The following is a 23,078-nucleotide window of genomic DNA, read 5'->3' as shown; positions in this document are numbered from 1 at the left end:
AAAGCAGAAGTGGTAACACTTCATGAAATTCAGCAGACGGATTAAGGCGTGCAGGTTTTGCCATGTAATACTGAAAGTACAACATGAGGAACTATGTGACACCAGAAACTGCACAGCCTGCCACATTGTTCAAATACAAGTCGTCTGTGCGAGAAAATGGAGCTAAATGCTGATTATCAAAATATCGATGAGTTTAATCCCGAGCCACTGACAGAACACAAAAGAAGCCCTGTAGGGTTGAAACCAGGTAAACATAAGCGATTTAATCCTTCAGCTACAGTCTACTCAGTTTGATATATTCACTGTAATTCTTTAACTTCTCTGGATCAATTAACAACAAGCAAATGTGACTTCTCATTGGCCGAGAGAAGGTGCGGGCAGTAAATTCCAAATGTTTAGACCTATTGATGGAATTTACAGCTGAACTCTGAGGTAAAGCAATGGGATGGCGATTGTTTGTCTGCGACCATCCCTTTAACTGGTGTAGGATTTAGGGATGCCCCTGTGACCGACCGTGCTAATAGTGCTAACCACCCACGGTGAAATGTAGTAATGGATCAGAAATGATAATGGCTGCCCCACCATTCCCTCTCTTCGGTTTCAGTTGTGCCATCTCTTCTAAAACTTGTTTTCTGCAAAACTTTACTTCCCAACCTTGTTCACTGTGTAACCATATCTGTCTTTATAATAGCTGTTGAAATGTACTCAAATGCGTCTATTTATGCCATTAATTACCTACTTTGTCATGAATTCTCTGTGGATTCAAGGAAATAAATTCGATTTTTTTGTTTACCTTGTTTTCCTTAATCTAGCTCCAACTGGAGGTAAATTCTAATGTTTTTTACACTTTGTTACTTCCTGGTACACTCTGTTTTTTATTACTTCTCTTTAACTTTCTCAACGTCCTCGTCAATATCCTCCCCACTTCTATTTAGCTTAAAGTTTCATCTGCAGTCAAAGTGATACACACTTTACAAATTCTAATCTCTTTGTGCACAACCACCTGCCGATAAAGCTGATCCACTCCAGGCTTGTATTTGTTAGTCTGAACGGTTGATAGTATTTTAGAGCAGTTGATTGCTTTAAAACGTCTGAACACGCTTTTAGATTTATAAATGTTTAATATCTTAAGTGTCAAAACATCTGAATACTCGTTCAGGTTTTTACTTGCTGAGTATTTTAAAACATATAAAGGCAGTCTAGATGAGTCTGTAAGACTTTCAGAAATATTCAAATCTGGCAAACAGCAGCGAGCTACTGCCTTGAGCTGCAGCAGTAACCTTGTGGTAGTAACACAACTGATGGTTTACTGGTCTGCTTCAAAGGAAAGTTGAGAGTCAGCCATGTTGTTGCACATGTGGAGTCACATATAGACAGGGTGACGACGGCAGATTTCGTACCCTAGAGGAAAGTAGTGAACCAGATGGAGCTTTTTGACAATCATGCTCGGATGACCTGGGGACTAAGAAGTTCAGGATAAGTGACCAATCGTCTTGTTTTTAGCTTTGAGAATTTCAGCTTTGCAATCGGTGAGGCAGTGAATGTTCCTGGAGATTCCTCCTTCCATTCATTGTTGAAGTCAAGGATGATAACTTCTTTCAATGCTATTATGGTCAGATAGATCTGACTTCATCACATTGGTGAGCACAATCTTAAATTGGTTTGTCCCTCGAGCTGATTCATTCACTACCTGCTACAGACACAATACGGCAGTTATGTACTTCAGGACTCAGCCAGCCTCATAAGTGCTAGTGCCATCAAGCTACACTTGGTGTAAGCTTGAAAATCCCGACAGCGTACAGTCCGCGCCCTTAGTACTTTACAGTGATTCTTCAACATAGAACATAGAACATTATACAACTGACAGGCCCTTCGGCCCATGATGTTGTGCCGGCATTTTATCCTGCTCTAAGATCTATCCAACCCTTCCTTCCAACATAGCCCTCCGTTTTTCTATCATTCATGTACCTATCTAAGATTCTCTCGGATATCCGTAATGTATCTGCCCCTACAAACTCTGCCGGCATTGCGTTCCACGCACCCACCATTCTCTGTGTAAACAAATTACCTCTGATATCCCCCTCTACATTCCTCCAATCAACTTAAGATAATGCCCCCTCGTGTTACCAATTTTTGCCCTGTGAAAAAGTCTTTGGCTGTTCACTCGATCTATGCCTCGTATCACCTTGTACACCTCTATCAAGTCACCACTCATCCTCCTTTGTTCCAAAGAGATACGCCACAGTTCGTTCAACCTATCTTCATAAGACATGCTCTCCAATCCAGGCAGAATCCTGGTAAATCTCCTCTGCACCCTCACTAAAGCTTCCACATCCTTCCTTTATGAGGCGACCAGAACTGAACACAATACTCCAAGTGTGGTTCAACCCGAGTTTTATAGAACTGCAACATAACCTCCCGGAACTCTCCAATAATTTGCCCAGCACTGAAGTAAACCTCACAGGTCTGTAATTCCCAGGGCTATCCCTTCTCCCTTTTTTGAACAAAGGAACAACACTTGCCACCCTCTAAACATCTGTCACTACTCCTGTGGCCAGTGTGGACGCAAAGATGATCGCCAAAGGCGCAGCGATCTCTTCCCTCGCTTCCCGTAGTAACCTTGGATCTATCCCGTACTGTTCAAGATGGAGTAACACCTAGACATCGGCTGAGGCAATATATTAAATGATGAAGAGTACTTCCGTTTCTTCTGTTTGGTCAGACAGCATTGTCTTCAATGAGTGTGAGGCCGATGTTAAAGATTCCCAGAGCTACTATCTCATGCTGGTACACCCTTATTCATCCATATCTTGGAGATCAGGTCCTATCCAGGAATTGGTTATATGTCCCATGACAGTTGCAACAAGGGCAATGATCTATTTTTATAGTCTTCAGCCTCTTAAGTGCTGCGGTAACAGGTCCTGTCTCAGGGAGTGATGAATATTCCATCAAGCAGACACTAGATGATAATGGTAAAGCTTTATGGACAATGTGCATGTTGAACATAGGTGTGTTGGACAGTTGATACATCCTGGTATTGACAATAACTCTGGATTCCTCTGTCCCTTCTCCAAGGTTAAACCAAGAAGGTTTTGTTGTCGTTTTTACCGGATGATTCTCTCTCGTGCTTTCAGTAATGACCTTCATTTGCACTTTGCAGATCGTGGTGTCCGAGCAGCGGAGTCTGCTGGACGAAAACAGTCGCACAGCGTTACCTATGCCCTTTTGAGTCTCTCCCTTCTGTTGGCGGTTCTGACTCTCGGCATTACGGTTACATTGAGTAGGTTTTACGAAATTTTAAATCTTGAAACTATTATGCAAATCATTAATGCTAATGAAGGAATGCGCATTAACCAGATAATATGAGTGACATTAATTCGGTGATGAGTAATGTATAGTGGCGCTGATATTCATTTGGACTGTTGTATGTAGAGGGTAGTACAATATCGAGGGAAACCTAGATTAAATTTATAGCCTTGGTCAGAGTGTTTCCCCACCCAGCTGCATCATTATTTTTTAATTCTCTGTTTTCAAACCGAGCAGCGATCGTGTGATTCACAAATACTTATGTAATACAATCACAGTAATCACTGTTTCAGTATTTAGAAATCCAAGGAAGGTTCTGGGGTGGCTGGAGCTGAGATGCATGTAATATCGTGGAAGTCTTCAAGACTTTCAACGCTCCTGCTCCTGTGTTGAGCCACTGGAGGTTGTGAGGTGCTGGGGTAACATATTATCCAGCCAAGTGAGAAGGAAGCATTCCCCATAAAACAGCTTCGAGAACCCCAGAAGGTCTGCAGCAGGAGCATGCAACCAAGGAGTGCAGCAAACGGTTTAATACAGGTCAGAGTAGATGGTCATAGTTACATATTCACTCACAGAATCCTGTGCCCATTATCCAGAACCTTGTCTCTGTCTCTTCAAATTACAGATTCACATCAGTCTGCAGATAGACTTACACTGTACCGATCTTCTATCTCTGAACTTATTTTACACCACTATTTGCCGATCCATCACTGCCATTCTCCATGATCCTCATGCAACGTCAGTCTGACACTCACCAAAATAAATCAACTCCATCCCTCGAATGAGTCAACCTTTTATTCTCCCATAAGGCTGACCTGTTTAGTATCTACAGCATTTATGTTCTCATTTCGGATTCATTTTTGCAGTTATTCTTTTGACTCTATTGGGGCTCCCTTTTGTGTTTGTCATCAGTCTTGCTCTTCCTCCAGCAAGTCCAGCAGGGAATTGGTCTTCTAGGAAGCTGCAGATGTCTTCCTCCACCAGACCAGACACACTTCGGCTCCTGAGGTCCTCCTTTTCAGACAAATAGAGGGGACGAAGCCTCTGCCCACAGACCCCGGTTTGTACATGGTACTTCTTACAAGTTTCACTCCCTGCTGGTTCCCTCGATGAAGAACTCTACTCCACAACTCCCTTTTCTGTGGTGACGAGCAGCTCGCCATATTGCTCTTCATGTGATGGCCATTTTCAGACAACAGAACCACCGACTACTTTGATATGATGGGACAATCTCAAAAAGTGTAGATCACACCTCCATAGCTCTAAAGTGTGGAGGATGATCTCTGAGGACAAGGACTATGAAGTACACAGGGACATTCCCAGCAGCAGAACAGAAATATCCTGAGCACTGCTCCTGGATTTCCCCCGATTGCTACATCGCTCAGTTGTCATCGGTCATCGACTTACTTTCAACATCGGGTTTTAGGAAGGGTAGGAAAGCCGTAGACACGGGATTCATGTTAAAGTACGTTAAATTGTATTTCAGTTTGAGTAACTATGAACGTTAAAGGCAAACCTTGCACCGGAAGGCTTTCTTGCATGCAATCTAATGGAAATCCATGAGTTGCAGCCAACTTTCCGAAACATTGTTCCCTTTTCAATGTTTTTATTCCTTGTCTGCAACTAAGCCCGTCGCGTTTTTCAAGTTAACCTTGACCCCACGATGTTATGTCGGTGAGGCACGTACAAGGAAAACGGTATCACTAATTATTCACATCTTGCATACGGAATGGTAGAGATCTCTACTCCTATATCTGATAGGTGAAATACAAGCACTGGATGGATATGTGAGACGGCTGGTTTTGAACCTGGAGGTTAACTTAAGCCTGCAAGGCAGTCATTGGGGTGGCCAAGGTGAAAAATACTTGATTATTGACCACCAGGCAGGATCTTGAAGTGTGAGGATTTTCTGAAGACGTTCATTACGTGCTCATAGACTGCCATGTCATAACAAACCAGCCGACGCCTTCTGCTGACTCAGGTGCACCTTCAACATTATGTCCCCAAAGTGGACCGTACAGTCCACTTATTAAGTTTTCTCTAGACTAAATCCTACATTCAATGACACCACCTGCAGGAGGAGGTGGCACGAGAGAATGCTCATCCTGGGGCCTTGCGGGCTTTGGGATCAACGGAATTGTCCATCCAATGACCTTAGAGGACGAAATGAAATGATATCCTGGATTTCCACCACCTCTCTCTTCCGGAGGTCAGTGAAACGATTGAGCCGCAGGATAACAGTGAAGGAAGTGGTTCAATGGCAAAGGAACCCTAGACCAGCCCGGAGAATGACTGTCCCTTCCGTTCTCCTCAATCCGACCTGATGCTGTAAATTGTGTTATGCCATACTCCTTCAGAAAGCGCCAAGATTCTACTGGAGGCTTTTCAGCTGCACCTGCATCCGAGCTCTTGTCCTGCAGTCACTGGGTGAGAATCTCATAGCAGCACCACAGCAGACTAGACAGCAATTGAGACCATCATTGTGGAGCGGCACGAGGTGATCATTGATGTGTGACTAAACGTGTCAGTAACAATGTATTTTAGAATAAAAATATGGACCATTTGAAACATGGTTTGTTTTGAAGTCGAAGGGTCGCTGATGGTGTACTCTGTAGTAGGCACTGTTGGAGCCCAGCTGGTTTTTCGTCATTTTTCATGTTCCCTCCTTCAACACGTTGGAAGTTCTCTTCCAATCTGCTATGCATGTTATTCCTGTCTATCGAGACACTCCTATTCGAAAACACGCTTTACTGCTGAGGAAGGATTGGGCGAAGGCCACTGCCCTGGGGAACTGCTGCAGCAATATCCAGGGAATAGTATGATCGACCCTAATCCTAACCCTCACCCTACCAGAAGCATATCCTCTTTTGCAAGGTATGATTCCAATATGTTTGTCCCCAGATTGTTAATTGATTTCACCTTTTCCAAGGGAAACTTGATATTACTATCAGTCAAATGCTGCTTATGTCACTCTCTGTTCACCTCTGGGATTTAGTTCTTTGGTCCACGTTTGGACCAAGCCCGTGCTGAGATCAAGATCAATAGTGCTCCTGTCAAAACCAAAACAGGAATGAGTGAGCAGATTATTAGTGGGTGAATGCCGGTTAACAGTGTTGTTTTTGACATTTTCCAATTATTGTTCGTAGATTGATTTGCAGTGGTTAACCAGTTTTGACCTGTCCGTTTTGTAGACAGTACAAACCTGGGCTGTTTTCTATATTGTGGGTTAGATATCAGTGTTATACCCCTACTGGAACAGCACGGCCATTGGTTCTGGAAAGCAAGTCAGCAAGTCTTCAGCATTCCTGCAAAAATATTTTCTGGACCCATCGCCGTCGTTGTATCCAATGTTTTCCTCTGTTTATTGAGATCATTCGAAGTGAATTGATTTGGATGAAGACTGGTCCCTGTGATGGTTTGATCTCCGGAGAGAAATGACAACAATCATCCAAATGTCACTTCCGGCTGAACGTTGTTGGAAATGCTTCAGCCCTGTGTTTGTACACACATTCTGGGCCTTACCATAAACGAGGATAAAGAAGTTTCGGGAGTTCTTTTATTCATTTGTTCACGACCACTCATAATTATATGTGGTACAAATGCAGAGCATTAACCTGACCTGTTGCCGCTGTTTAATACGGATGAAGTCCCCTGTGCATCTTCATTACGTTGGCACCTCAGTTATGGAGATGTCTGGTGATGCTGTCAATATGGCCTTCTGCACTCCTCAGTGAAAGAGGTTGATCTGATGGTTTGATTGTAGTGTTAGCATGAGGTAAGTACGGAACCATATAGTTACGTATTGTGGCGGTGTACTTTCATTTTGTTATTAATGATCTGCTGCTCCCAGATGCCCTCATTTCAACTCCTGGTTCTGTTTGAAATCTATTACATTCAGCTAAATGGGAGCTTCACGAGATGAATGAATATTATTTAAGAAAGTTCATTACCTCCCAGTTATTATGCCGTGGTCACACTTAACAATGTTTTCCTGGACCAGTGTATCTGCCAAAGGCAGGTTGGTGTAGATGACGTCCAGTAGGTTTATCTCTCGACATAGTTCTCTCACTACTTGCTGCAGACCCCATCTCATAACTGTGCGCTTTAAGGTTCTGAAAACGGCGGTGCTGCAAATCCATTATTAATACTAAATATTGAAGTTCCTCTCACTAAAGTAAATTTAGTGTCCTTGCTTCTTCCGGTTCATCTTACAAATATCTGCCAATATGGAGGACCATTGATTCATTAGCTGAGGAGGTTTCCTAGACTGCGTTTGACCTGCCTTTGTCACTGTTTATAACTTCATTAATTGTTGCATTCCAGTTAAAGCTTAACCTTTGGAAATTTAAGAACTGTGCACGGTTGATTAACTCTTTAAACCTTCTCGACTGTTGACCTATCTGAATCTTTTCTGCCCCTACGTGTCACTCATTATTGTTCATAGCATGCAATATCTGTTCAGGCTCCACCAGTACAAGTTAAAGTACAGTCGTATATTTTACTTGGTCCACATATTGACTTTCGAGATATTTTCTTCACCATTTTGCACTCTGTCTCCAGCGATCAATGTCGATAGATGGTAGACTCCAAATCCTGGTGTCATGAAAAGCTGGATAAAATTATCTATAAATCGCTGCTAAATACACTGAATATTTTAACGTCGCAGTGATCCTTTCGGAACACTATTTGTCATCCTTCGTCTTTTCCTTCCATTTCACATTGGTTCCTATTATCCCCCTTCGACCATTTAACCAGTCTACGAGAATGGTCATTACATTTTCCATTTTATTAAGTCTCTTTTCTAAACGTTTCTAGACAGCGTGGAGGTAATTGTAAACTCCAACCTAGGAATTCTTCATTTATTCATTTAGAAATTTCCCCGATTTAACTGTATTTGTTGTACATGTCACACTATTGTTAAATCCAGGTTGGCTCCCTCTAATCGGTTCATATTTCTATAATTGCTCGATCTGTCTTTCCTTCATTTTAGATCCCATGACAGCATCATTACAACTGTTTTAGTAACAATATTTTGTCATATTCTGGTTTCACTTTCTCACCTAATCTTACATTTTATGTGTAACACTGCAGTGGTCGCATGACGGTCCATTTATTCGTGCTCTTTTACAAGGAGTATGGACTCTTCGTTCTTATGAATTTCCTCGTGTTGAGAATTTAGTAAATTGGGAATGCCCTTCTCTGCCAAACTCAATATCTTCTAAACCAAAAACAGAAGATGACCTGGACCCAATTTTGACTACTGGAATTCCTCTTCCAACCCGTTGCATCTGATTCATATCCATTAAGCAAGCACTCGATTCTAGTCAAACAGTTAACTTTATTGTTACGCTGCCATATTGGGTGTCTATTCGGTCCATCCTGTTAAGGTTGTTCTAAAACCGTAATCTTGCCTAATTCAAAATTACAGCAGTGGATTATGGGGCCTGAAATGCTTATCGGAATGCTGTTAAATATATTGAAGATTTTGATCTTTTCCACCTTCCAGGCAAGTAGTTACTTTTGGGTAAGAAATAATAGCTCATCTCCCTTCTGATACTGCTGATTACTTCAGATCTACGGGTTTGTTTTGGTAGACCAAAGTAGGAACTTGCTATAGACTGTCGATAGGTTCCCAAATAAATGTCCCTCTGCAAGCCTGCTTAGTTGCAAAGATAACATCGTCAGTCAATCCAGTTGTTCCAAGGACCAATTTTTACAGTCATACAACATCCTTGTAACTCTCTGCCTCTTCTCCACTGAAATGACATGTTGTTTGTCCAGAACTGGAGGCAGTGATCTAACAAATGTTGTATGTGGCTCAGACAGAGCCTGCCTACTTTTATATTCTATACTTCAGCTAATACGGGCCTGGAGGCCGAGATGGTAGTGGCGTGTGTTAATATGCGGGAGTCAAGGCCTTCTTTTCATTTCAGTTGCACTGATGTCAAGTGAATTCAAGAAGTCAGACGTTGACTTCCGGATGGAATTTTCCCAGTGGAAGAATAACGGTGAGTGTGAAACCCAATCTGACAGATCTCCGTGTCTCCAATTTGGAGTGATCTCTAGCTGTTCATTTTCTGTGGTGACAATCTAGACACTGACCCTGGGACTGTCTGGAAATTATTTCAGCAGAGTTGCAGCAGAGGAGGATGGACCAGTTGATGAAAGTTGCGGAACCAGCAAATCGATATGTTAGTCTAGAGTTTGGTTTGTGCCAGAATTTAAAATTTCGCATCAAGCCTCCATTGATCCCAAGTTGTATAATTTAGTGATATTTTGTCCCGGGGATGCGAATGCACGCCCTACGTTGTGCAGCATAAATCTACAGAAGCGTGCTTCAGCAAGCGGGAAGGGTTATCACACTCTTTTTTTCTACACAGCGTTTCTTCTTTAAAATTATGCTCAATGAAGAGTATTACTGATCTCTCAGTGTAAATCTGAAGTCAGGGTGAAAATGTGTTCATTAAGATCTAAAGTGCTGCCGTTCTATCAGTTACAGGAAACTTTGAGAAAATAAGAAGTGCCCTCGCCAACCTTTCGGGTGAGATTTCAGTGCTGAGTGGTAAGTTTAATTATAGTTAGATAAACCTTTCATCTCCATTTATTCATCCTGGAACCAATCTGATTGGCGATAATGCTAATCCTGCTCGGCAATTTATCTCGGGGTCTGGGCACTGAATGCATTTAGTTTGGTGTGATCATACCAGCAGTTTTTATTCTCTGCTCCAAACTGACAGCAAGAGAAAAGACTTCCCCAGGTGTTCCAGCTGCGCTGGAGGGGTAGAATATGAGGCGAGTGAAGGGCCTAGCTCCTGTGCCTAGAACGGGTGCGGACAATATAACTGATAGAATCTACAGAGGGTGGGACCAGGAGCACAATGAGCCTAATTGCCCGCCCTGACCACACTTCTCTGGTCATTATGATGGGAGTTTGATAAGTGAGGTGTGCCCTTGACCTGAGAAAATCAGAGCTTCATGTGCTGAGTCCCTCTTACGCTACAACTCACCAGGGCCTTGTCTCTTGCACTACAGTCACGAGACCTCCCGCGGACTGACCTGCCGGTCTGCAGAAGGTCCTGCAATTTCTGTCCCAATTTCTGTCGTCCTTTTGCTGCCTGGAAGTCGGCCTAATTGAGCATTAGGTCCCGGTCCCACGGGGGAACAGTACCCACTATTCCAGGCACGTTCAGGGCAAGCGATGTGTACTTTAGGCAGACTGTTCCAGAAGCGAAGAACTCCGTTCTCGTGGGCGGGTTTGAGGGGTTGCGGGGAATGGTGTTGGAGAGGATGATTGCGTCCTTTAGCTCATGTCCGGGAGCCCATGTAACAATACCCACCCCAAGATGGTCGCAGGTCCCCAGAAACCTCCTGGTTGATTGTTAGTACTGCGGCTGCTAAAAAAAAGTTCCACATTCCAGAGGGTTCAGAGATAAACTGGATTCATACAACATTCCAAGCACTCCACAGACAAAATTGAGATCGAAATGTCAGGAGAAATTTCCAAACATTGCCACGGTCGGCTGTATGGCCTTTTCTTGGACAATAAACGTTTGTGATTCTCCGATTTAAAGCTTGGTCACAGACATGAGGATAGGCTGAGTGATGGGGATGAAGACACAGAGAAGACAGAAAATTGGGTAGAAAACGGGCTGGCCGTTTGGAGCATTGTTTTCACTAGCTGTGAAATTAAAATTCTGGGACCAGACGTCAGATGGAGGATGGCAGAGAGTTCGGAGGGTTGTGGGGCTAGAGGATGTTATGTAAAACGCAAAGGGTAAGGATAAGGATTGAAAATGAAGTATGCTGAATGTGACACGGAGGTTTTGTCAGCCGAGTTGCCGATGCGGGTCAGTGACCACTGGGCACATCGGATGCAGGATTTGGTGTGTGTTGGATACAGCAACGGAAAGTGGGATGGGGGTGCGTTAGCTCGTGTAATGGCCGGGGTATCTTCAGAATAGCATGTCCGGAGGAAACATACCCCTGGACGAGGGATTTAGCAGAGTATGGACTGAGACAAAGATGCAGTTGACGCTCCGGGTGTTGAAGGAGGATTCTCCGTTTGGTGCAGATGTACCAGCAAAGTTCATCGCGGCGTGAAATACCACACCGGGGTAGCGTGTGATTTGATTCCATTTGAATTTGTTGTCTGGGAGACGTATTGATTTTCTCCTGAATTCTCTGTTGTATGTATCAGCGACTATCTTATGGACTGGGACAATTTTTCCCTTGCACCGTAAGAGTGACGGATGACCTTATGGAGGTATATAAAATCATGAGGGCTATAAATAAGGTGAATGGTCACCGTCTTCTTCCGGGGGGGAGTCTAAAACTGGAGGGCAAAGATTTGAGGTGAGAGGGAAAATCTTTAAAGTGGACCTTAGGAGAAAAAGTTTCACACACAGTGTGCTGGCGATATGGAACGAGATGTCAGAGCAAGTGGTAGAGACGGGTACAATTACGCGTGTTTTAAAGACAGATATATAGATTGGTAAGGTTTAGAGGGAAATAATCCCGGGCATGCAAATGGACCTAGCTTAGGTAGGTAACTTGGTCGGCATAGACAAGTTGAGCTGAAGGGCCTGGTTTCCTTGCTACAATCTCCCTACAACGCTATGACCCTTAGTGAGCCTCGTCGTCTTAACTCGTCGGCGCCTGAGCCTTCTCAGTCCTTTCTCATGAGGATAGCCCCTCTATTCTGATATTAGCTTCGTGCACCTTCTCCACACATTTACCAGTGCCTCGCTCTCTATCGTGTTCTATGGTGATTTGAAGTAGCGCTCGTTTTGAACGAGTGATTCTCCCTATCATTGAATCGAGAAGGTTAGAGCTGGAACAGCGTTCTTTACGGAATTATCCCCTTGGCCTGTTCTACCTGACTTCCTGGAAACATACAAGGATAAAATGAGTCCCTCTGCAGAGTCCCGGCTGCCCCTGATATTTTCCCCCAGATATCCAGCCTAGCCTGGAACATCTAACAGTGACGTTTCGACCATTCTGTCTGCCAAGGGAGTTCACTTCAGATATCCTGACGGCAGTCTACATCCCACCACTGACGGACATGAAGCCTGCACTCAATGAGCTATACTCCGTGGTCAACAACCTTGAGACTGGACACCCTGAGGCCATATTTATTCTCGCAGGTGACTTCAACCAGGCCAACCTCAAGATTGTGTTACCAAAATACGAGCAGCACACCTCCTGCTCCACCCGGGGACCCAATACCCTTGACCACTGCTATCCATCCATCAAACGTGCCTTCCGAGCCACCCCCGTCCTCACTTTGGGAAATCAGACGATCAGTCTGTGCTCCTTCTCCCTGCATACAAACAGAAACGGAAACGGGAGGATCCGGTACAGAGAGTCGTGCAGTGCTGGTCTGAGGAAACTGATGAGCTTCTACGCAATTGTTGTAAGACAGTGGACTGCTCCATCTTCAAAGACTCAGCTGCCTTCACAGACTTTATCAGCAAGTGTTTTGAGGACTGTGTACCAAAGAGGACAATACAGGTGTTCCCAAACTGGAAACCATGGATGAACCAGGAGATCCACTCCCTAATGAAGTAGAGGACTACTGCACACAAATCTGGTGATCCTGACCTGTACAATAAATCGAGATATGTCTCTAGTAAAACTATCAGGAATGCCAAGGGTCAATACCGACTCAAAATAGAGTCGCAGACCAGCCGTCAGCTATAGCAGGGCTTACATGACATAACCGGCTACAAGACGAAGACGACCTACATTATTAACAACTGCGCATCCCTTCCTGATGAGCCCAGCGCATTCTATGCGCGTTTTGAACAGAAGGGAAATGGATTGTCACCACCCAACCTGATAGCCCCCAATGCAACTGAACCCGAGTCACCGTTGAGGACGTAAGTTCAGTCTTCCAGAAAGTGAAAACGAAGAACGCATCTGGCCCAGATAGTGTCCCTGGCCGTGTGCTCAGAACCTGTGCTGATCAGCTGGCAGAAGTATTTACAGACATATTTAACTTCTCCTTGCTTCAATCTCAGTTCCCACCTGTTTTAAGAAGACCACAATCATACCGGTACCGAAGAAACGCAAGGTAATATGACTGAATACCGATCAGTGGCTCTGACATCCACTATCATGAAGTGCTTTGAGAGGCTGGTCATGGTACGCATCAACTCCAACCTCCCAGACAATCTCGACCCACTGCAATTTGCCGACAGCCGAAACAGGTCTACAGCGGATGCCATCTCCCTTGCCCTACACTCAGATCTGGAGCATCTGGACAGTGAGGACACCTACGTTAGACTATTGTTTATTGACTACAGCTCTGCCTTCAATGCTACAATCCCAAGCAAACACGTCAGCAAACTCGGAGACCTAGGACTCAACAACTTTCTCTGTAACTGGATCCATATCTTTCTGACCAACAGACCGCAATCAGTGAGGGTAGACAGCAATACCTCCGGCACGATTATTTTCAACACTGGTAGATCCCCTTTCAATAACTTTCTGATTTAGAGGAACGGAGTTGACGACATAATATTGCTCTGTTTCTACCGAGAAATTTTAGTCCAGTCTTTATTTTCTTTTTTTTTGTAAGTTTTCTGTTTAGGTTGGTTTGATATATTGTTTATAACTTTTCTTATTGATTTGGGGATTTTTTCTCTTTCTTTTCTCTTTTATATATAAGAAATCTTTTTCTTTCCTTTCTTTTGTATTATATTCATTTACCAAGAGATCGAGGGATCTACAGATTTTTTTAAATATTTTATTGTTCGTTCTGATTATCAATGTCATGATTGTTCTCCTTATCTCTGTATTGCATGTACAAACATTGATGTTATATATAAATCTGTATTAATTTGAAAACCAATAAAAAGTTTGAAAAAGATTATTCTTAACACTGGTGCCCCACAAGGCTGTGTACTCAGCCCTCTATTCTAGTCCCTACATACTCATGAGTGTGTGACCAGATTCTGCTCTAACTCCAATCTACAAGTTTGCAGATAATACCACGGTTGTAGGCCGTATCTCAAACAACGATGTCGAAGCACAAGAAGGAGATAGAGAGCTTAGTGCATGGTGTCATGACAACAACCTTTCCCTCAATGTCAACAAAACAAAAGACCTGGTCATTGACTTCAGGAAAGAAGGTGGTGTACATGCACCTGTCTACATCAACGGTGCTGAGATCGAGAGGGTTGAGAGCTTCAAGTTCCTGAGAGTGAACATCACCAGTAGCCTGCCCTGGTCTAATCACGTAGATTCCACGGCCAGGAAAGCTCACCAGCGCCTCTACTTCCTCAGGAGGCTAAAGAAATTCTGCATGTCCCCTTTGACACTCACCAACTTTTATCGATGCACCATAGAAAGCATCCTATCTGGATGCATCACGGCTTGGTACGGCAACCACTCTGCCCAGGATTGCAAGAAACTACAGAGAGTTATGTACACAGCCCAGCGCGTCACGGAAGCCAGTCTTCCCTCCTTGGACTCTGTCTTTACCTCTCGCTGTCTTGGTGAAGCAGCCAGCATAATCAAAGACCCCACCCACCCGGATCATTCCCTCTTCTCTTCTCTTCCATCAGGTAGAAGATACAAGAGCCTGAGGGCACGTATCACCTGGCTTAAGGACAGCTTTTACCGACTGCGATAAGACAATTGAACGGTTGCCTTTTATGATGAGATGTACTCTGAACTCACGATCTACCTTGTTGTGACCTTCACCTTATTGCACTGCATTTTCTCTATAGCTGTGACACTTTACTCTGCACTGTTATTAATTTCACTTGTACTACCTCAATGCATTCTGTGCTAACTCAATGTAACTGCACCGTGTAATGAATTGACCTGTATGATCGCTTTGCAAGACAGGTTTTTCACTGCACCTCGGTACAAACGACAATAATTAACCAATACCAATAACTCATTACCTTCACAGATCTAACTTCATGTCCAAAACAATGGACTCGGTTCAAGCGAAACTGCTATACGTTTTCCTCAAGTGAAAAAACCTGGTTTGAGGCCCAGAGCTCTTGTGAGTCAATGAATGCCAATCTGGTTGTCATTAACAGTGCTGAGGAACAGGTAGGACATTGTTAAAAGAACAAACTTGGCGGGGGGGGGGGGGGGGTGTGGTAGGGTGCCGGATGTTCCTTAGAAGTTATGGTGTTTAAACATGAGGATACAGAGAGGCTATTCTGTCTTCACTTCTGTGCGGATATTCGTGGGTCTAATATGCATTAAACGTTAATCTATGCCCGTTATTTCCCTAAATTTTTGGAACAAGCTTCTTTTCAAGTTATATTCTAATGTCTGAAAATCAGAAAATTGGGTGATGACAACCAGGATCCTTCCTACTGCTGTCATGGACTAACACCTGATATTCACTCTCTTGGGTTCTGACGGCCATGCTTGGCATCATGGCATCGCCAGAACAAGGATCAGGTAGTAAACGGGAGGCGTTGTCAGCAATGTTTTCCAGTTGTACATGCGTTTCATCATCAAGGCCTCGGTGGCCTCAATTACTTTTTCTCGTCAGAACTGGTTTGAACCAATTCCTATCCCACCCACTGAATATGAACCCTAGAATTGTTGACCCCGGTGCCCTCAAGTGCTCTGGCCTCGGCATGGGTCCGAGTCACAGACTACACTGATTGACTGTTCTGGAGCTGCTGAGCTGGCCACACAGATGCATCAGCTGCCAGAATCGGCCTCACCATCTGGACAATTCAGTAGAGGCAAGAATGTGGATTCATTCTTCCAGGTCGATCGAAAAGGGAAGGGAATGCTCCTGGTATAAGGTCCCTCGTTGCCAGAAATAATTAGTAATTTTGTTTTTTGTCTCCTGTTCCGAGATACAGTGAAAAGTTTTCTGTTGAGTCCCATCTACACCTATCATTGCAAACATAAACATGTCAATGCAGTACAAGAGGAAAAACAATAACATAATTCAGAATATAGTGTTACAGTTACAGAAAAAGTGCAGTTCAGGTAGACAAATAAGGTGCAGTGGCCATGACGAGGTAAATTGTGAGATTAAGAGTCCATCTTGATCGTGCAAGTGGACTGTTCAAGAGTTGAAGAACTGCGGGATAGAAGCCGTCCTTTACCCTGGTGATACGTGTATTCAGGCTTTTGTACCAACGACGACATCCATTTCCATTGCACCCTCTCTCACCTCAGGCTGTTCAACATGCTCCTCAGCCAATCTGCATATTAAAGGTGTAGCCACGGATGTAATCTACCAAATAACATGACGAATGTCCATGGATCAGGTTCCTGGACATACGAATAAGATAATAAGCAGATTAGTTTGTTTTAGAGATGACATAGTTGAATTGTTGTAGCAAGTTAGCTGCTAAACCGACCAATCAGATTGTTAATTTCTGTTATTTCATGAATTATTGATAATTGGATGAGTCCTATCTCATTACCTATTGCTTTTAGGAGAACTCCGTTTGTCCATTTGTTGGTACATGAACTTACTCTTCCAGACAATCTCGATAACATGCCTCCTTGAGAACTACAATTCACCTGATGCCCGCATCTATGAGATAATTGTAGTTTCCCATTTTACAACAATTTACTCTAAAGTCCGCCTTTATAACTGGTATCAAATATTTATAAAGCAGTAATTACCAATAAATTATTCAACCTTGGTCAGAAGGTTGCCAAGTGGTGGGTTTGTCACTAATGACAATTGTTCGCTCACACGCTTAAATACTTTTGTTTGCATGACAGGAGTTTCTAACAAAAAAGCTTAAAAATTATTATTATTGGATTGGCCTCAATGACTTGACCTATGAAGGTGACTGGCGCTGGCTGGACGGAACGAATTATTCTTCCTCTTTAACGTGAGTTCCTTTCTAACGGAACGTTCTGATCCATATCTGAGGCGTTGAACGTTTAGCATAAACATCAATTGGTTTTACAAATCCAAGATCAGCATTGCAGTTGACAGAAGACGCCAACTGAGGTTACATTCTTCAGCTGTGCTCTTTCTTACTGCTTATTATATGTTTAACGGCATTGCCATCCCATCCGTACGTTACTCACCCGCCCCATCCACACATACATACACACACCACACACACACACACGGAACAAACGCTGCCAAGTGTGTCATCAGCCACTCATCGTCATCAGACTCCTTATGCTGGTATACTGTACATGTTCTTCGGGAAGGCAACTGCTAGTAAAGATGCAAAAAGGCAGGGCGACCACGGATCAACATCTTCTTGATCTAGGCACAGGATTCGGACATTGTAATGTCCTTCTCAGTCCAGTCTACCTTGCAAAGGCTTCCCGTCAAACTATAAGGCTGCCCTGCAGAGTTGGCAACCAACAGGCTCATCGGTCCGACAGCGTTACGCCAAGCAGGCAACGTGTCAGATCAATAGCAGGCAAAATATGCGATACGAGTGGCAAAACAGAACCAGCAGAGGCTGCAGAACAACGAATACAATGTTCTCAATGTTGCCTTTGGAGTCCTGACACAAAAACCATCGATTGTTGATAGTGAGGAGCATATTGTTGATTGTAGGTTACAGTTCTGATATGGAGAGAGGAATTACAAATGGAAAGCAATCCATAGAAGTGCGAGATGGTGCCCTTTGGGAACTAATAATGGTAAGATATGCATAACTCGAAATAATGAGGAACAGAGGGGCCTCAGTGAACAAGTTCAAGCATCAGTGAAAGTGGCACCACGTGTATGCAAGGCGGTGAAAAGGTTCACAAGATACTGGACCATAAAATATAAGAGCAGAAAGCACTGCCTGTATTTTAATGAATTTCAAGAGTTTCGTGACTTGAAAATATTATCTGTAAAATCAACTGCACATAAAAATAGTAAACATTATTTAAATGCCTGATATGAGACTGGCCCATACACATTTCCAGAGGTGCTTTATTAAGGCCCACGTATGTGTTAAAGGAAGTAATTACTCTTAATCAAAGGGTTTAATTCAACTTTGGCGTGAATTTTCAGCTGCATCATTATAACATACAGTATTACAAAACACTGGTGAAAAGTTCTCCCCGCAACGCTATAGAGAACATGTGATTGCACTGGCAAAGATGCAGAGAAAATTCTCCAGAATATTGGCTGGAATGGAGTGTTCAGTTACGAAGTAAGACTGATAGTCTGGGTTCGTATTCCTTGGAACAAAGGAGGCTGAGGTAGGAGCTGACAGAGGTAGACAAGATTACGGGGGACATGGTTGGAGGAGATAGTAGGGAACTTTTCCACAGAGCAGATGTGTCTAAAACTGGAGGTTTTAGGATAAGGGCTATGAGCTGAAGTGGAGATCTGAGAGAGAACTTGTTATTTTTACCCTGTGTGGTTGGAATCTGGAATGCACTGCGTGATTGGCTGGTGGAATCTGCTATTATCACATCGCTTAAGTAGTATTCAGGCAACCATTTGAATAGAAGGTTACGGGAAAGTTTTAAGATATCACTGTTAGTCACATGTACATCGAAACACACAGTGAAATGCATCTTTTGTGTATCGTGTACTGAGCCCGCAAGGGTCGCCACGCTTCTGGCGCCAACATAGCATGCACACAACTTCCTAACCCGTAGGTCTTTGAAATGTGGGAGGCAACCGGAGCACCCAGACGAAACCCAGACAGACACAGGGAGAACGTACAAACTCCTTACAGACAGTGGAAGGAATTGAACCCAGATCGCTGGTGCTGTAATAGCTTTACGCTAACCGCTACACTACCGGTCTAGTAAATTGGACAAGTACAGATATGTACTTCATGTTTTTTCATGGATATGTGTGGGCCAAAAGGCATGATTCTGTACTGTATATGACTCTACCACCCAAAGAAATCTCACTGCAGCAGGTCAAGAATGAACAAGGAAGCCTCCTGTTTTCACCATCTACCATTCTCCCTTATTTAATGAATGGTATCTACAAGGAGCATCGTGAGTACCAGTCACAAGAATATTCTCTATGAGAGGGATTTACATGTCTTCGATGAAATTAGTGTTACAGCACGATGGTGATGATGCAGGCGGCGTTCTCAAGGCCATACCTGCTGGGCTGGTGGTGTAAGAGCCCAAAAGATCAACCTAAAATCTCTCCCTCAACAATGTACCTGTTGCAGATGCATTTGTACATAACAGCATTGGCAGGTGCGACCATCATCGTGTAGCTCCTTTGGAAACAAAGTTCTGTCGTCACACTATGGAGACTCTCCACTGTGTTCTCTGGCCGAACCATCAAGTGAAATTGGTTCAACAAAGATGCGATTTGGTAATTCAAGATTGGGCATTCACCAGCTGTTACAGCCCATAAGCAACAGCACAACTCGAGTCAGCACAGTCTTGCCTTACTTTACTATCCCCAGGAAACCAAGGGAACATATTGAATAAGGAATATGAACGACCATGCCTAAGCTAGACCAAGCATCCCTACATTTTTCATCCTGCTTCAATTGCAAAACAAGAATGCGTGCAAAAGATAGAAGTAACTGGCCCGATCAGTAATGAATCAGATCAAAGTTCTGCCTTCTTTCCACCGCGAATGATGAATGACTGTAGAGAATTAAAAGTTAGAGGGAAAATTACATCCCATCATCATTAATGAAAGAGCCAACATTTGAGTGATGTAAATAACAATGGAGAATTTCTGACCATTTTCAGTCTGAAGTGGCAAGTTGATAGCCATTTTAATGAGGTAAGAACACAAGAAAGAGGAGCAGTAGGAGATCACTCGGCTGCACAAGTCTGCCCGAAATGCCATATGGCCATGACTTATCTGCATCAAGCCTTGTCTCCTCTTCTGTTCCAGTTCCTCAATGCCCTCAATTTGATGAACATTCGAAAACTAACTACGTCCTTGTTAAACTCCGCCAGTGATCTGACTTGCACAACCCTCCTGGATAGAGAATTCCAATTATTTCGCCACACTCCGCCTGAAGAGTGTCATACGACCCTCAGTTTTCAATGAATGTCCCGTAATTTTGTGACTATGGCCAGTGCTTCAAGATTCTTCCACCAGTAGAAACGTCGGGTCATCATACATAATCTAATATATCGGTCTACCATCTTTAGCCGTTCGTGATAGGATAATCCTCTCATCCAGCAATTTTCCTTGCAACTCTTTTGGACTTCTGTTTTGAACTACTATCACGTCCTTTTTCTTTAGGAGGACTAACCTTCTCCCCAAGATTCCCGCCATCAAAGGAGGTAGTATTCAGCTAAGTGGATTCCCGCATGTGATGTAAACAAGCAGCTAAAAACACTGGACTCAGGACTGAAGGAAGAGCTAATGGAACAGACCACATTCGAGTTATAATGCTGATAACAAGTGTCCCAAATCGGGCCATGCCTTCAGTCATCCAGTTCCTATTCCTCTCAATCAGTGGCATCTAGCCGACAACATGGATCCACATTTTGAAACTTCCCCCCGAATAACTTTGTGAGAGCATCCTCAGAAGAATTGCGGTTGTTGGAGGAACGATCTCACCCCACCTTCTCATTGTCACTTAGTGATGAGCGGTAAATGGTAGTCTTAACATTGATACCCAGAGTCTTTAAAATGAATGCAGAAATAGAACTGAAATTCAGGTGGTAATTTTATTAATCGTTTTACTCTCCATATTTTCTTCAGATTTTGGCAAAAGGGGGAACCTAATGATAAAAATAATGAAGACTGTGCGGAGATGCTTAGTCATGGATTATGGAATGACCAAGGGTGTAACGTTCCTCAACATTGGATTTGTGAGAAACCAGTACATTGATATCCTGCTTAACGCCTGTGAAAAGCGCAATGTGAATCAGTTTGTCAATGATGTGTCCGTCATAAAAGTGTTATAGCATAGAATCAATGCTGACACTTCAACAAATAATTAAATTATCCATTCCCACCCTTTCTTCGTATACTGCAAATTCAATTCCGTTAAGTTTGTTTTACAATATGGCTTTTTCCCAAGTTCTCCTGTTCTCTGTTTCCACCACCTCTGCAGCAGTGAGTTTGAGATCGTAACCACATTCAGCATATAAAAGTATTTCATCAGTCCACCCACAAGGTACCTTTCACCCATCCCTTTGAACGTCTTGTCTCCGGGCCCTTGAACCACCCACACTGTATACCCAAACTGAAACAATCAGAACCGGTTTCAGTTCCATAAGATCTCTCAACATGCTTTGCTGCATGAAATAAACTCCAGAATCTCCAGTCCCAACCTTGCAGCTCAAATCCTTCAGCCCTGGGGAGATTCTTCATTGCTAATACCTCGCTTAAAATTACTTGACATAGAGTTGTTTCATTTTAGCCCTTTTTGTGCGCCAGTTCAAAGACTAACGGGTACGTACATCAGTGTACGTTAAAAATGCATCAAATTGAGTTCGGACTGCAGTGCCGTAAATTTGGCTCGAAGCCTCCACTGGCACCCTCCAGAAATTATTCACCCCATGGTTCAGTGTGGAGAGGCTATCTGTGAGAATTGGTTCAAAGAGAGCGATACAGCCACTCAACACTGAAAAGTGTGGCTCCAGGCAGAGGCCTAGCCGATAAGATGAATGTTCTCTCCTCCACTCTTTGCTTGATGTTATAGCTCTCCACAGACAGGAGATTGCTCCACGGTAACAAGCTCAATAGCAGACAGTGCACATTCGACAAAAGAAATGCAACACTGGTGGTGCTTATGCATCTTGCTAATTGTCCTGTAAATCAAATTCTCTATCTCCCTTTCATCGGTTGGTGGCATCTAGAACTGCCCTGCTCACCCTTCCACCTGCCCCCGCCAATCGTCCAATAATATCCTTCTTCCTTCCAACCTCTGACCAACCGACTCTTTACTTCACAGCTCAAGATGTACTCTTGCTCCGGAATTATTGCATCTTCCTTAATCAATATTGCCATCTGGATTCGATTTTCAATTTTCTTATCTGATCTAAAGTCGCTGTCCCCAAGGATATTCCAAGCTCAATCCTGCCCTTTTGGAGCCACGATTCTGTTTTCGCCCGCACGTCATTTCTCCGCCAGAGCAATCTTTCATTCTGGCCGCTGACACCATAACTCCATCACCATTCATGACCATGAGAGAACATGCCATATAACTGTACTTTACGATCGGGCACAAAGCGAAACATTAGTCCCTGCTGGTCCCTTTAGATTTGTGTTTCTCAAGGGTATATTCCCAGCACGCAGCCTTCTTCCCCTGCTCGGCTTCTGCAACTTCCGAGTTGCCCTCAAATTAACCAACACTTTTCAAATCAATTTTTGCTTCCACTTCACAAACAAAATTATACACTGCCCACATTATTCTAATATTAACAGGAGCAACATATTTATTTTGCACAAGAAACCTACAGATGCTGTAAATCTGGAGCAACAGACAAAATGCCGAAGGGACTCAGCGGGTTGGGCAGCATCTATGAAGGGAAATGAACAAATGGACGTTTCGAGTCGAGACCCTTCATCAGGATTGGAAAGTAAGAGGGGAGATGGTCAGTAAAAAAGAGTGAGGGGATGGTATGGATTAAGAGTTGGCGGGTGATAGGTAAATCGAAGTGAGAGAAGGAATATAGGCAGGTGAGGGAGGGAAAGAGTTGGAATGATGTAAGAAGCTGGGAGGTGATAGGTGGAAGTGACAAAGGGCTAAATGAAGATGGAAACTGATAGGAGAGGACAGTGGCCCATGGAATAAATGGAAGGAAGTGAGGAGAGAAACCGGAGGAAGGAACGTATGGATGATGGGCAGATCGACAGGGCCGGGGAACGAAAAAGGCTGATGTAGCCGCAGGGATAAGGGAAAACAAAAGGTGGGGCC

At 43.6% G+C, this 23,078-nt stretch overlaps 1 protein-coding gene across 1 annotated transcript; it reads left to right on the top strand.

Moving 5' to 3' along the window:
* The first annotated feature begins 156 nt into the window (after positions 1-156).
* Positions 157-21,144, top strand: LOC127585050 (hepatic lectin-like). Its single transcript, XM_052042187.1, has 7 exons — positions 157-247; positions 3,161-3,280; positions 9,240-9,314; positions 9,800-9,868; positions 15,227-15,372; positions 17,029-17,141; positions 20,915-21,144. Exons 1-7 carry the CDS (start codon positions 157-159, stop codon positions 21,042-21,044), a joined length of 744 nt encoding a protein of 247 aa, XP_051898147.1. The 3' UTR covers positions 21,045-21,144.
* Positions 21,145-23,078: the final 1,934 nt, after the last annotated feature.

This window comes from Pristis pectinata, chromosome 31 (assembly GCF_009764475.1).
Source record: "Pristis pectinata isolate sPriPec2 chromosome 31, sPriPec2.1.pri, whole genome shotgun sequence".
Lineage (NCBI taxonomy): Eukaryota > Metazoa > Chordata > Chondrichthyes > Rhinopristiformes > Pristidae > Pristis > Pristis pectinata.
This window is presented reverse-complemented; position numbering and strand designations above follow the sequence as displayed.

What these genes read in the sequence shown, in the direction of transcription:
- LOC127585050 (XM_052042187.1), top strand. Translation starts at nt 157, where the DNA reads ATGGAGCTAAATGCTGATTATCAAAATATCGATGAGTTTAATCCCGAG. An exon ending in CCCTGTAGGGTTGAAACCAG is followed by an intron (nt 248 to 3,160) that starts GTAAACATAAGC and finishes TGCACTTTGCAG; the next exon opens with ATCGTGGTGTCCGAGCAGCG. An exon ending in AATTATTCTTCCTCTTTAAC is followed by an intron (nt 17,142 to 20,914) that starts GTGAGTTCCTTT and finishes TATTTTCTTCAG; the next exon opens with ATTTTGGCAAAAGGGGGAAC.